This window comes from Marmota flaviventris, chromosome 12 (assembly GCF_047511675.1).
Source record: "Marmota flaviventris isolate mMarFla1 chromosome 12, mMarFla1.hap1, whole genome shotgun sequence".
Classification (NCBI taxonomy): domain Eukaryota; kingdom Metazoa; phylum Chordata; class Mammalia; order Rodentia; family Sciuridae; genus Marmota; species Marmota flaviventris.
Genome location: NC_092509.1, coordinates 3,155,841 through 3,171,612, shown reverse-complemented (window position 1 = coordinate 3,171,612; position 15,772 = coordinate 3,155,841). Strand labels below are relative to the sequence as shown.

The window sequence follows — 15,772 nt, the reverse complement described above, 5'->3', positions numbered from 1 at the left end:
CTCACATGTGCAAGGGCCTGGGTTCAATCCTTGGCACCACATAAAAGTAAATAAATAAAATAAAGGTATTGTGTCCAACTACAACTAATTTTTTTTTTTAAAGAGACAAGGTTGGACCATGCACACTCTCACCAATGGAAGGTAGCTGGAGAAACAGTGGATTTGAAGGCAAGAAGCATCAGGAATCAAAAGATACCAGGCTCCACTGAACCAGAAGACACGACTCAACTAAATATATGTACCTAATAGCTTTAATGCCATTTCAAAATAGGTAGGGAAACATTGGAATGAACTAAAAGGAGAGATGATAATGCAGTGATTATATATGGAAGTTTTGTTCGCAATCATCCATCAAAGGACTTATTCAGGGTATATGAGATTCTTATAAATGAATAAGAAAGTCTTCACAGTTCAGGGTTAAGTGTTATCAATACAAATCCTTTCAGTATTTAAGATGTAAAAATACCCATGTTGAATGAGAATACCCAAACAATTAGTCATCAGGGAAATGCAATTAAAACCACCAATCAATACTGTTGCACACCTGCCATGACCCATAAAATATAACAATTAAAAACTGACAATACCAAATGAAGGATGTGAATCAACTGGAATTCTCAGACACTGATTCTGGGTATCAATTTGTTGCAAGCACCTCCAGAAAATATTTATCAGTTTATACTACAGCTAAAAGCATAGTATCAAGCAATTATTCCATTCCTGAGATGTGGGTGTTCGTTCATACCAAGGATGTGTATATTTTTAGTAGACTTTTTTGTCTCATAAATAGTTCCTTATAAAAGTTACTTCCAAACTACTGTAGTTTTCGACTATTTATTCATTTATATATTTACTTTTGGTACTGGAAATTGAACCCAGGTGTGCTGTAACACTGAGCTACTTCCCCAGCCCTTTTTAGATTTTATTTTGAGACAAGGTCTTGCTAAGTTGCTGAGGCTGGCCTCAAACTTTCAACCCTCCTGTCTCAGTCTCCTGAGTTGCTGGGATTATAAGTGTGTGCCACAGTGCCCAGCAGCTTTCTATTATTGATAGATATTTGGCAGGAAATATCTAACAATATTAGAAGTAAGTATATATAAAAAGTAGTAAATAAATAGTAGTACATTGATAAAATGGAGGGCCATACAGTGCTAAGAATGAGATCAACAATAGATTCAACAATCTGAATGAATCTCATAAACAAGATATTAAGGACAAGAAGCCCATCTCAAAGAGGTGTATATACATTATGAATCTTATTTTCAGGGATAGCAAAAGTAGACAAACTCATTCTGTTGCCTTAGAAGCTAGGCCAGGATCTGGGCACAAGTGGCTTTTTAGGTCCTGGTATTATTCCGTCCCTTGATCTTGTAGTGGTTTCATGCATGTGTTGGCACTTTGGTCATGAGCACTGTAAGCTGGGTGAGCAGACCCATTACTTGCTCATGAACCAGTGAGTACATGCCCTCAGTGTGTGCCTCTTAGCTCTGTATAGACCATACAAAGGGGTCACTCACACACTTCATTCATAATTTATTGACTCACTTTATAAAATATAATTTTTCCTCAGATGCTAACAATTATTTGTGAATAAAAGCTTTCATAATCAAATAAATTTAGAAAATATTTCCACTCCAGCCCTTTTACTGATGTTCCCAGTACATGTCAGCATAGTTAAAGTTCTGAAAAGATCTCAAGAACCCTAATTTCTGGCGTTTAATGAAACCTGTCCCAAATATACTCTACAGTGGGGACTTCTTTTTTTAAACAGGATATCTTCTGCCATATTGAAGTAGGAATTTTGGAAAATATTTCTCACCATTCCCCTGAGTGGGACATACTTATATTTTATAAGAATTCAGAGCATGTGAATGCATTAGCCCCTAAAAATGAAGATGCATTTTATTTCTTGAATTTTGGCAGAGATTGGGTGGCATATGATAAATTATATCATTACCTGAGTTCTTGAGCGAAGGCCCAACTCCTGTAGTCCCAACAGACCTGACTCATCCCAGAGTGCTAATCAAAGAGACCAGCAGTGGTGAGAGACAGGAAAGGAGCTTAAATATGCATGGCAAAACACAAGGATGAACAGATGTAGGGTTACAGTGACCAAAGCCCTGTCTTCAAAGGACTGACAAAAACTGGTGTTTTATAGAAGAGGGGAATAAAGGCAAGGATTGGGGACTTGTTTCTGTGGGTGGGAGGTTTGCATAGCTAGCAAAGTAGGTCATCCTGGTCAGGACTTTTTCATTATCTTAGTTCTAGTTCTGTGAGGTGACTCCAGAGGTGCTTATTGCTTGTGGAGGGAAGCAATTTGGTTCCCATGAGATGAATGCTTCTGCTTAAGAGTGGGGAGGCATCCTCAGGACTTGTGTTGCATAGGGGAGTAATCTCATCCATCATGGGTGATTTGTTTTGCTAGGCCTTCCGTTGCGTATAGGTAGATTTGGTCCCGTGTCATAAAGATGCTTATTAACCAAGCCTGTAGTTATTGGAATACAAGGTAACTGGAGAAGAAAGTTACTCAGAAGGGAAAGAAACAGACATTTAAAAGGCAAATGGAGTTGAAAGAGACAAAATGGAGCTGCCTGGGTCAGTGACCCGAGTCACTTTGAAGAGCAACTTGACAAGATTGGAGTAGAGTGACTAAGGAGCTATGCAGTAGGTTCCAGAGGCTGTAAGGAAAGGTGAACTATGAAAAACAGGCTCCTTTTACCATACTCCCTGGGAACCACCAGGAGAGAATGCTGATCTGGCAGGGTGGTTTTCTAACTGACAGATGTTTTCTTTTGATGAAGATTATTTCTCCTACAGATATAAATTTGCTTCATTTTCATGCCTATTTTGGAGTCCTTTGTTTTGTTTTGTTTTTTCTCATTTTATCTCTTCTGGTTTAAAAGTAATTTTGTACTAGATTCTTACCAGAGAGACAGATATGTAAACATGAACACACAGGTGTGCAGACACATGTACTTTTAATTTCTTAATTTCCCTTAAAATAAAGATGTAAAGGCATATTAGAAAATGTGTTTCCTCTCCTTTTGAGACCAATGCCCTGTGAATCTAAAACACTCCAAGTATATAAAAGGGAAATTGAGATTAGGGCCTACTTTTTCTTCTATTAGATGCAGGGTCTCTGGTTTAATTCCTAGGTCCTTGATCCACTTTGAGTTTTGTGCATGGTGAGAGATAGGGGTTTAATTTCATTTTGTTGCATATGGATTTTCAGTTTTCTCAGCACCATTTGTTGAAGAGGCTCTCTTTTCTCCAATGCAGGTTTTTCACACCTTTGTCTAATGTAAGATAATTGTAATTTTGTGGGCTAGTCTCTGTGTCCTCTATACTGTACCATTGGTCTAGTATTAGATTAGTTGGCCCTAATCTACCAGTCTGTTTTGGTGCCAATAACATGCTGTTTTTGTTATTATTGCTCTGTAGTATAGTTTAAGCTCTGGTATAGTGATGCTACCTGCTTCACTCTTCCTTCTAAGGATTTCTTTAGATATTCTGGGTCTCTTATTTTTTCAGATGAATTTCATGATTGTTTTTTCTGTTTCTATGAGGAATGTCATTGGGATTTTGATCAGAATTGCATTAAATATGTATAGTGCTTTTGGTAGTATGGTCATTTTGACAATATTAATTCTGCCTATCCAAGAGTAATGTAGATCTTTCCATCTTCTAAGGTCTTCTTTGATTTCTTTCTTTAGAGTTCTGTAGTTTTCATTTTATAGATCTTTCACCTCTTTCATTAAGTTGATTCCCAAGTATTTTATTTTATTTTTTGAGGCTATTGTAAATGGGGTAGTTTTCCTCATGTCCCTCTCAGAAGATTTGTCACTGATATACAGAAATGCCTTTGATTTATGGCTGTTGATTTCATATTCTGCTACTTTGCTGAATTCATTTACTAGTTCTAGAAGTTTTCTGGTGGAGCTTTTTGGGTTTTCTAGATATAGAATCATATCAGCAGCAAATAGTGCCAATTTGAGTTCTTCTTTTCCTATATGTATCCCTTTAATTTTTTTCATCTAATTGCTGTGGCCAGTGTTTCAAGAACTATGTTAAATAGAAGTGGTGAAAGAGGGTACCTCTGTCTTATTCCAGTTTTTAGAGGGAATGCCTTCATTTTTTCTCCATTTATAATTATGTTAGCCAGGGGCTTAGCGTAGAATTAAAACCAAGAAATTAATGAATGGGATGGACTCAAACTAAAAAATTTCCTCTCAGCAAAAGAAACAATCTGAGATGAATAGAGTGCCTTCATCTTGGGAGAAAATTTTTGCTTCTCACACATCAATTAAAGCTCTAATCTGTAGGATATATAAAGAACTCAAAAAGCTAAGCACCAAAAAAACAAATAACCCAATCAATAAATGGGCCAAGGACCTGAACAGACAATTCTCAGAAGAGGATATATAATCAATCAACAAATATATGAAAAAAAATGTTTATTATCTCTAGCAATTAGAGAAATGCAGATCAAAACTACTCTAAGATTTCATCTCATTCTAATCAGAATGGCAGCTATTATGAAGACAAACAACAATAAGTGTTGGCGAGGATGTGGAGAAAAAGGTATACTCATACATTGCTGGTGGGACTGCAAGTTGGTGCAACCAAATGGAAAGCAGTATGGAGATTCCTTGGAAATCTGGGAATGGAACCACTATTTGATCCAGCTATCCCTCTCCTCAGTCTATACCCAAAGGACTTAAAAACAGCATACTACAGGGACACAGCCACAACAATGTTTATAGCAGCACTATTCACAATCGCTAAACTGTGGGACCTACTAAATGACCTTCAGTAGAGGAATGGATAAAAAAAATGTAGCATATATACACAATGGAATTTTACTCAGCAACAAAAGAGAATAAAATTATGGCTTTTGCAGGTAAATGGGTGGAAGATAATGCTAAGTGAAGTTAGCCAATCCCCAAAAGACAAATGCTGAATGTTTTCTCTGATATAAGGTGACTGATTCATAGTGGGGCAGGGAGGGGGGTATGGGGTGGGAGGTGAACAGAGGGGGCAGGGGGTAAGCAATGATGGTGGAATGTTATGGACATGTATGAATACATGAATTAGTGTGAACATACTTTATATACAAAAATATGAAAAATTGTGCTGTATATGTTTAATAAGAATTGTAATGCATTCCACTGTCATTTATTTTAAAAATAAAATCAATTTTACAAAAGGGAAATTGAAATGCAACACCTGTTACTTCCTCTCTATAAATAACAGGTGGGGAATTTCATACTTGGGAGTTAGGGTTCTGCTGAGCAACATGATTTACAGGAAGATAGAGAAAACATAGCTACTTCAACAGGTATGGGAAGTTCTGTATACTTAATAATTGTTTTTATTCTAATTTCATGGCTCCAAAAGAAAGATTACCAATAATCTAGTTCCTAAAATAAAATGTGCAGCCACCAATGAATGCTGTCCCTGCTGGGCTCCTGAACTGGATGGATTTCTGCTCCATAGCTCTGCCCTCCTGGGATGCGGGGACATTCTCAGTGTTCAGTTCTGGATGGAAGTGAAAGCAATATGACCTCAAGCATGTGTTTGTGTCTTTTCTTATTAACACTCTGTCTTCTGTGATGCACCATTCCTTGTGGTACAAGTCTAAAACATACTGGCAACTTGCTCATCAATGCATCCATTGTAGTTTATTTTAGTATGTCAATTAATTGTCTAATTCTAAAATATTAACTCAGTTTTACATACACTGAGCTCTTGCCCTGTGCTGTAAGCAGTGGTAGACCCTGCAGTGAAACCATGATGTCACTGTGACTTCTGCCCCTAGGGGATGCCAATCAATGGAGGACGTGCATGGGTTCCAAGGACTGTCACTGTGAAAGGCAGTTTTGTTGGATATACAGGAGCAGCTGAGAAGGATGTCCAAATCCAAATCCCCCAGGAGGTTCCAGCTTGATTTGTCTTCAGTTCAGCACACCTTAAGTTAACACACCTATTCTGGTCTAGATTGTGCTGGTATCTATGGCAACAGTGGGGCATGACAGACTCTGCATTTCAGGGACAGACTGTGGAGGGTCTTAAAGGGATGAAAAGCAGCTTCTTCTTGTCCGTGTCCATCCAGGACGAAGCCTGTGTTAACTGTGTGAAGAATTTCAAGTCATTCTGATACCATGTGTGTTTGTCCATTTGTGCTGCTATAATATGACAAAAAGGGAGATTTATGAAAATCAGAAACTTATTACATCACAGTTTTGGAGGCTGTAGAGTCCAAGACCTGGGATTAGCAGTTTCTGCATTTGGAAAGGGCCTGTTACATGATGGCATCTTCTGCTTGTGTCCTCATATTAAGAAAGAGGTAGCGGCAAAGAAGATGAATGGCTCCCTCAGAGCCTCTAATAAGATTGCTATTCTCATCTGTTAGGACTTCTCATGATTTAATTCCTTGTGATCTAATCACATCCAAAAACCTTATCTCTTAATACTAGCACATTGTTAAGTTTCAACATAGGGATTTTGAGGGGAGACCAACATTCAAACCAAACTCCTGTGTATCATCACTGTAGTGAGTGGGGTTCACATACTTATGTGATCCAAGTGAACAACCTTCCCAATTGTGAACCCTCTGTCCTAAATTCAGATCAGCACAGAAAACATCATTTTAGCAACATTTATCAAGTGTCCCTGAGGAAAAAAAATATTATATGCTATAATTATTTTGAAATTAGCCATTTTTTTTACCCAATGGGTACTTTAATTATAGCCAAGCCAAATTAATATAATATAATGTAATGTATCAGCAATTATTAGCCATGTGACTTGACAAATGCTTATTTTCTCTAAATCTAATTTTCCTTACTTTGAAATTGTTCTGCCTTATGTAAATATAAAACATAAATGCATAAATATGAAACAAATTTTATAATTATGGTTAAAATTATTTTTTTTTCTCCATTGCCCTACTTACTAATGAAGTTAAATGTATAGAAGTTCATTTGTCATTGAGTGATTATAGTAGCACAATCTACTTTCATATATCAGTATTCTCTTAAGTAGTTTACCGAGTAATTGGAAGTGATATTTTCCCCAAGACTTTTAGTCATCCACTCTGTCTGAAATTAATACAACTACTTCTGCTTGCATATAGAATTTCTTATTTTCTGCCCCACGTCCACCCCCCAGTACTGGAAATTGAACCCAGGGGCATTCTACCACTGAGATACACCCCTGCCAAGACCTTATGCCTGGGCTGTTAATTCAGGAACCAGAAGGGTAATGAAGGGATGAAGAAAAGACAAACAGACACACACATAGAGAAAAAGGTGGGCCAGGTTCAACAAAGCCCTCGTGAGGCTTACCAGTGCTAGCTCAGCACGTTTATTATATAGGTTTTGTCATTAAAAGGTTATTTGTTATAAAGTTTTAATAGAGCAGGCAGTCTAAAGGACAAGGTGAAACTTTCGAGACATGAAGTCATCTTGTTATACCCAGAATTCTCTACCCCGGGAGTGGGTATCTGAATCCAAGATTCCAATTATCAGAGCTGTGCACCTTGGCACACAGCCTCCCCTGTCCAGTGTTACCGTAGCAGCTGAGGGCCTCCTGACCTGCACTTTTGCAGAGTTAGCTCCCAGTACAAACACAACCATGAGGGAATCAGAGACCAGGTTCCAGTCACCACTCTCCACACACCCCTAGCCATTTTTATTTTATTTGTGAGACAGGGACTCACTGAGTTACCTAGGAAGGCTTCAAACATGTGATCCTCCTGCCTTAGCCGCCCAAGAAGCTAGGATTATAGGTATTTGCCACTACAACTGGATCTTTTTTTTTTTTTTTTGATTAGTGTTAGCATAATACAACTTTCTCTATTTCTTTTTTTTAAATTTATGTGTGTGTTTAATCCACAAAGTGGGTTTTTTATATTCAACAAATAGTTGTGCACTGTTTTGTGATCCACTCTGAAAAACTCTTTTCTTTTACTTGGTGTATTTAGATCATTGACATTCAAAGTAATTATAAATGTAGTTTTGTCAGTATCAATCATATTTGTTACAATTTTCTATTCATTACCTTCATTCTTAGTTTCTATTTTTGTCTTCCATTCTTTTTCTGCTTTTGCTGTTTTAATAAAAAAATGGTTCCTTTTTTTCCCTTTTCCTTAGCATATCTGTTATCCTTCCTTCTTAAAAAGATTTTAGTGGTTGCCATAAATTTGTTACATACATTTACAGGGTTATCAGGGATATTATATGATAGCAGGCTAACAGAGAGGTTATATAATGATAAAGGGGTCAGCTCTCCAGAAAGAAAAATAAATCTTCAACATGTATTTGTCTCCAATTAGAACATCAAACTGTATGAGGCAAAATATGACAGAAATACAAAACTAAATAAATGAATCCATCATTATACTTTGGATGCTATAGTACTCCTTTTTCATATCTAGCAGGTAGAAAATTGGAGGACACAGTTGACTTGAAGAGCAACAGCATTCTACTGGATAGTACTACATCCATTGAGTTCTTCATCTAACAACAGCAGAATAAACATTTTTCTCAAGATTGCATGGAACATTCACTAAGAAAGAACAAATTCGGGACCACAAAACACACCACAACATATTTAAAAGAATGAAAATCATATACTATCTACTCTCAGACTATAATAGTATTAGACTGAAAACAGAAAGACAGCAGAGAAATCCCTAAATACTTGGAGATTTAACAACACATTTATAAATAACACATGGATCCAGAAGAAATCTTAGGGAATTTTAATATCACAAACTAAATGAAAATGAAAACACTTTATCAAAACTTGTGGGATGAGAGAAAGCAGTGCTCAGGAAATTAATAGCATTAAATGAACATATTAGAAAAGAAGAAAACTAAAATAAATAATCAAAGCTTCTACTTTAGGAAACTAGGGAAAGAAGGTGAAATTAAATTAAATCCAGATTGGGGAGGGAAGATGGCGGTGAAGGGAGAGCATTACCCCCGTGTACCGCGTCACTGTGCGGGAGAATGACGAGTTAGAACGGCTAAAAGCTATCCTGTTAGGAATTTCCAGCAAAATTGGGGTGCTCCAAAACCTAGAGGAAGGATTTCCATCACATGAGGATCAGCTATGGGGGCTCAAATGCAAGAGATTTGTCCGCACGGAGGGTCACGCTGCTTATTCAGCAAATTGCCCCATGGCTAGAGTCTGCGGCACACGCTGGGAAACGAGGAGATAGCAACGCAAAGATACAGCGCTGCAGTTTCTGCGGGCTTCTGCCAGCTGTGCAATCACCGTACTCTGTGCTGAATTCTGGGTTTGAGGCGGGGGAAGGAAGCGGTCCAATTCAGTTCTCCACACCAGTCAGACTACAGAGGAAGCCAGCAGCCACCATCTTGGAGAGCTGACGTCATCATCCCTGTTTTCGAATGATCGCAGCTCATTCAGCCATAGAACAGGTAATTTCAGGCTGCCATTCGCCTGCGGCTTGCAGACAAATTACTCAGGCTCAGTGCTAAATAACCCGCGGAAACTGCTTCTTGGAGCCTACTCTTATCAGAACATACACCGAGCACGGAGCGGCCAAATTCTGGCTCCCGGAACTGGTCTGTCCCAGGGATAAAGAACCCGCGGAAACTGCTTCTCGGTCCGGGTCCTGCTGAATACTGTGGAGGTAAATACCAACCGAGCCTTCATAGGCAGTGGCAACAGGACTGAGACGGGGCTTGTGAGGGCCGGTCAGGACTCACCCGTTGCTTTGGTCACCCGGCAGAGGGAACGAAATGCTGCCATTCGCATGGGATACCAACATGGCACAGATCTGATTTCATCAGAAAGCGGCAGAGGAGAGAACTGCATCAACACCAGCGGCGACAGAAACAGTTGGTCTCCTGGTAAAGAAAGTGAGTCACAAACACCCGAGTCTCTCTCACTTTGTCATCAAGCCAGAGGGGCAGAGCAGAGCCACCGCCTGCACCCGGAACAGGCCCAGTGGCTCGCCGGCATTGTAGTCACGTAACCCCAATTGGAGTAGGGGTAGAGCAGAGCCACCACCCGCGCCTGCAAGGTAGGCAGACCTGCGACTGACCGGCAGAACAGGACCAGCGGTCCACGGGCGTGGTAGGAGGGGCAAGGCAGAGCCGCCACCCGCGCCTGCAAGGTAGGCAGACCTGCGACCGACCAGCGGATCAGGCCCAGTGGCCTGCCGGCGTGGTACACACGTCACCCCAATTGGAGTAGGGGCAGAGCAGAGCCTCCACCCGCGCCCGAAAGGTAGGCAGACCTGCGACCGAAAAGCGGAACAGGCCCAGTGGCCTGCCGGCGCGACAGACACGTCACAACATTTGGAGTAGGGGCAGAGCAGAGCCGCCGCCCGTGCCCACAAGGTAGGCAGACCTGCGACCAACCAGTGGAACAGGCCCAGTGGCCGGCCGGGGTGGTAGGCACATCACCCCAATCGGAGTAGGAGCAGAGCAGAGCCTTCGCCCGCACCCGGAACAGGCCCAGCGGACTGCGGGTGTGGTAGACAAGTCACACCATTTGGAGGAGGGGCAGAGCAGAGCCTCCGCCCGCGCCTGCAAGGTAGGCAGACCTGCGACCGACCGGCAGAACAGGCCCAGGGTTCCGCGGGCGTGGTTGACACGTCACACCAATTGGAGGAGGGGCAGAGCAGAGCCGCTGCCCGCAGCTGCAAGGTAGGCAGACCGCCGCCTGACCCTAAAGAGAGACTTTTCAACTATACAAGAGCAATATAAATATATAGGGGGAAAAACTTTTCAAAAACACAACAGTTTCACCAAACAGAACGAAATGCAAGCAGTATGAAAAGAAAAGGAAAGAAAGGACCACAAGCAATGCAGGTCAACTCAACTTTAGAAGAGGTAACAGCTGCAGCAGATGGAATGCCACATAAAGAATTCAGGATATACATGCTTCAGATGATCCAGAGTCTCAAGGAAGACATTAGACACCAAAATCAGACAATGAAAGATCACTTCGACAATGAATTACACAAACAAATCCAGGAAGCAAAAGATCAACTATACAGGGAGATAGAGGTTATAAAAAACAAACAAACAGAAATCCTAGAAATGCAGGAAGCAATAAACCAACTTAAAAATTCAATTGAGAATACTACCAGCAGAGTAGAACACTTAGAAGATAGAACATCAGACAATGAAGACAAAGTATTTTAACTTGAAAACAACATAGACAGCTCAACAAGACTGTTAAGAAACCATGAGCAGAACATCCAAGAAATATGGGATAACATAAAGAGCCCAAACTTAAGAGTCATTCGGATACATAAAGGTATAAAGGTCCAAACCAAAGGAATGAGCAATCTATTCAATGAAATAATATGAGAAAACTTCCCAGACTTGAAGAATGAGACAGAATCCCAAATCCTAGAAGCCTACAGGACGCCAAATGTGCAAAATCATAAGAGATCCACACCTAGACACATTATAATGAAGATGGCCAACATACAGAATAAGGAGAGAATTTTAAAAGCTACAAGATAAAGGAAGCAGATTACATTTAGGGGTAAGCCAATCAGGATAACAGCTGATCTTTCAACACAGACTCTGAAAGCTAGAAGATCCTGGAATAACATAGTTCAAACAATGAAAGAAAATGGGTTCCAACCAAGAATTGTGTATCCAGCGAAATTAAGCTTCAGGATGGAAGATGAAATTAAAACCTTCCACGATAAACAAAAGCTAAAAGAATTTGCAGCTAGAAAACTATCTCTTCAAAACATCCTTGGCAAAACATTACAGGAAGAGGAAATGGAAAATAACAATGAAAACCAACAGTGGGAGGTAGGACAGTAAAGGGGGGAAAAATAATCAAAGAGGAAAACAAACCATGTTTAGTAACATAAATAAACAAATATGGCTGGAAGAACAACCCATATCTCAATAATAACCCTAAATGTTAATGGCTGAAACTCACCAATTAAGAGACACAGGCTAGTAGAATGGATCACAAAACAAGACCCAACAATATGCTGTCTACAGGAGATGCATTTGATAGGAAAAGACATACATAGGCTGAAGGTGAAAGGTTGGGAAAAATCATATCACTCATATGGACTTCGGAAACAAGCAGGAGTGTCCATACTCATATCAAATAAAATAGATTTCAAGCCAAAGTTAATCAAAAGGGATAAAGAGAGACACTACATACTGCTCAAGGGAACCATGCACCAACAAGACATAACAATCATAAATATATATGCCCCAAACAATGGTGCAGCTATGTTCATCAAACAAACTCTTCTCAAGTTCAAGAGTCCAATAGAACACCATACAATAATCATGGGAGACTTCAACACACCTCTCTCACCACTGGACAGATCTTCCAAACAAAAGTTGAATAAGGAAACTATAGAACTCAATAACACAATTAACAACCTAGACTTAATTGACATATATAGAATATACCGCCCAACATCAAGCAGTTACACTTTTTTCTCAGCAGCACATGGATCCTTCACAAAAAATAGATCATATATTATGTCACAGGGCAACTCTTAGACAATATAAAGGATTAGAGATAATACCATGCATCTTATCTGATCATAATGGAATGAAACTGAAAATCAACGATAAAAGAAGGAAGAAAAAATCATGCATCACTTGGAGAATGAACAATAGGTTACTGAATGATCAATGGGTTATAGAAGACATCAAGAAGGAAATTAAAAATTTCTAGAGATAAATGAAAACACAGACACAACATATCGGACTCTATGGGACACATTGAAAGCAGTTCTAAGAGGAAAATTCATTGCTTGGAGTTCATTCCTTAAAAAAAGAAAAAACCAACAAATAAATGATCTCATACTTCATCTCAAATCCTAGAAAAAGAAGAGCAAAACAACAGCAAAAGAAGTAGAAGGCAAGAAATAATTAAAGTCAGAGCTGAAATTAATGAAATCGAAACAAAAGAAACAATTGAAAAAATTGACAAAACTAAAAGTTGGTTCTTTTAAAAAATAAATAAAATCGACAGACCCTTAGCCATGCTAACGAAGAGAAGAAGAGACAGAACTCAAATTACTAGCATATGGGATGAAAAAGGCAATATCACAACAGACACTTCAGAAATACAGAAGATAATCAGAAATTATTTTGAATCCTTATACTCCAATAAATTAGAAGATAGTGAAGGCATCAATAAATTTCTTAAGTCATATGATCTGCCCAGATTGAGTCAGGAGGATATAGACAACCTAAACAGACCAATATCAATTGAGGAAATAGAAGAAACCATCAAAAGACTACCAACTAAGAAAAGCCCAGGACTGGATGGGTATACAGCAGAGTTTTACAAAACCTTTAAAGAGGAACTAATACCAATACTTTTCAAGCTACTTCGGGAAATAGAAAAAGAGGGAGAACTTCCAAATTCATTCTACGAGGCCAACATCACCCTGATTCCTAAACCAGACAAAGACACTTCAAAGAAAGAAAACTACAGACCAATATCTCTAATGAACCTAGATGCAAAAATCCTCAATAAAATTCTGGCGAATCGGATACAAAAACATATCAAAAAAATTGTGCACCATGACCAAGTAGGATTCATCCCTGGGATGCAAGGCTGGTTCAATATACGGAAATCAATAAATGTTATTCACCACATCAATAGACTTAAAAATAAGAACCATATGATCATCTCGATAGATGCAGAAAAAGCATTCGACAAAGTACAGCATCCCTTTATGTTCAAAACTCTAGAAAAAATAGGGATAACAGGAACATACCTCAATATTGTAAAAGCAATCTATGCTAAGCCTCAGGCTAGCATCATTCTGAATGGAGAAAAACTGAAGGCATTCCCTTAAAATCTGGAACAAGACAGGGATGCACTCTCTTACCACTTCTGTTCAACATAGTTCTTGAAACACTGGCCAGAGAAATTAGACAGATGAAAGAAATTAAAGGCATCAAAATAGGAAAAGAAGAACTTAAATAATCACTATTTGCAGAAGACATAATTCTATACCTAGCAGACCCAAAAGGGTCGACACAGAAACTATTAGATCTAATAAATGAATTCAGCAAAGTGGCAGGATATAAAATCAACATGCATAAATCAAAGGCATTCCTGTATATCAGCAACAAAACTTCTGAAATGGAAATGAGGAAAACCACTCCATTCACAATATCCTCAAAGAAAATAAGATACTTGGGAATCAACCTAACAAAAGAGGTGAAAGATTTATACAATGAAAACTACAGAACCCTAAAGAGGGAAATAGAAGAAGATCTTAGAAGATGAAAAAATATACCCTGTTCATGGATAGGCAGAACTAACATCATCAAAATGGCGATATTACCAAAAGTTCTCTATAGGTTTAATGCAATGCCAATCAAACTCCCAACGGCATTTCTTGTAGAAATAGAGAAAGCAATCATGAAATTCATATGGAAAAATAAAAGACCCAGAATAGCAAAAACAACTCTAAGCAGGAAGTGTGAATCAGGCGATATAGCGATACCAGACTTCAAACTATACTACAGAGCAATAGTAACAAAAACAGCATGGTACTGGTACCCAAACAGGCGGGTGGACCGATGGTACAGAATAGAGGACACAAAAAACAATCCACAAAACTACAACTATCTTATATTTGATAAAGGGGCTAAAAGCATGCAATGGAGGAAGGATAGCATCTTCAACAACTGGTGCTGGGAAAACTGGAAATCCATATGCAACAAAATGAAACTGAATCCCTTTCTCTCGCCATGCACAAAAGTTAATTCAAAATGGATCAAGGAGCTTGATATCAAATCAGAGACATGGCGTCTGATAGAAGAAAAGGTTGGCTACGATCTACATACTGTGGGTTCGGGCTCCAAATTCCTCAATAGGACACCCATAGCACAAGAGTTAATAACTAGAATCAACAAATGGGACTTACTCAAACTAAAAAGTTTTTTCTCAGCAAAAGAAACAATAAGAGAGGTAAATAGGGAGCGTACATCCTGGGAACAAATATTTTTAGTTTGAGTAATGGAGAGTAAGTACTACATTTTACTGAAGTTCTGACTTTCCCACTATCCTTCATAAAAAAGAGTGAATAAAATATATATTATAATGCTAATTACCTAATTATATTGATCATATATTTATGCACACACTTAGTATAAAATGTTCTTCTGCATTTCAGGTCCAAACTGCTTTGCAGAAACTGCTGTCATTCCAGCTGGCAGAGAAGTGAAGACCGACAAGTGCACCATATGTCACTGTACTTATGAGGAATGAACATGGAGAATTGAGCGGCAGGCCATGTGCACGAGACACGAATGCAGGCAGATGTAGACACTTCACAATATAAAAACTCACGTTTTTCTAGACTCTTTTACTGATGTGAACATTCTAGATGACTGGGAAATATCAATCAAAAAGAGAAGACTTTTGATAAGGAATCATGGAAAATAGTTGGTACATTTGCTTTTCTTGGTAACAATTACTGCAAAAGAAAGAGATGGATATATTTCAAAACATCAACAAGAACTTTGGGCATAAAATCCCTCTCTAAATAAATGTGCTATTTTCACAGTAAGTACACTAAAGTACACTATTATATAATAAATGTATTTCTATAATCCCTCTATTAGAGAGCTTATATAAATGTTTTCTATAGATACAGATTAAAAATGCTGTGCTGTCAACCGTCCTCACTGTGTACCTGCATATGTTTGTCAGTTCTGATTGCATCACACGGGGATGCTAAGGGTTGCCTGTCCCCTTTCACAGCTTCACACAGACT

At 38.8% G+C, this 15,772-nt stretch overlaps 1 protein-coding gene across 1 annotated transcript in view; it reads left to right on the top strand.

The window, feature by feature from the left end:
* LOC114081242 (brorin) overlaps nt 1–15,264 on the top strand; it is a 155,861-nt gene extending 140,597 nt beyond the window's left edge. The window contains exon 3 of the mRNA XM_071619694.1: nt 15,170–15,264. Coding sequence (XP_071475795.1) covers nt 15,170–15,264 — 95 coding nt within the window. The remainder of the gene's footprint in view (nt 1–15,169) is intronic.
* Nucleotides 15,265–15,772: the final 508 nt, after the last annotated feature.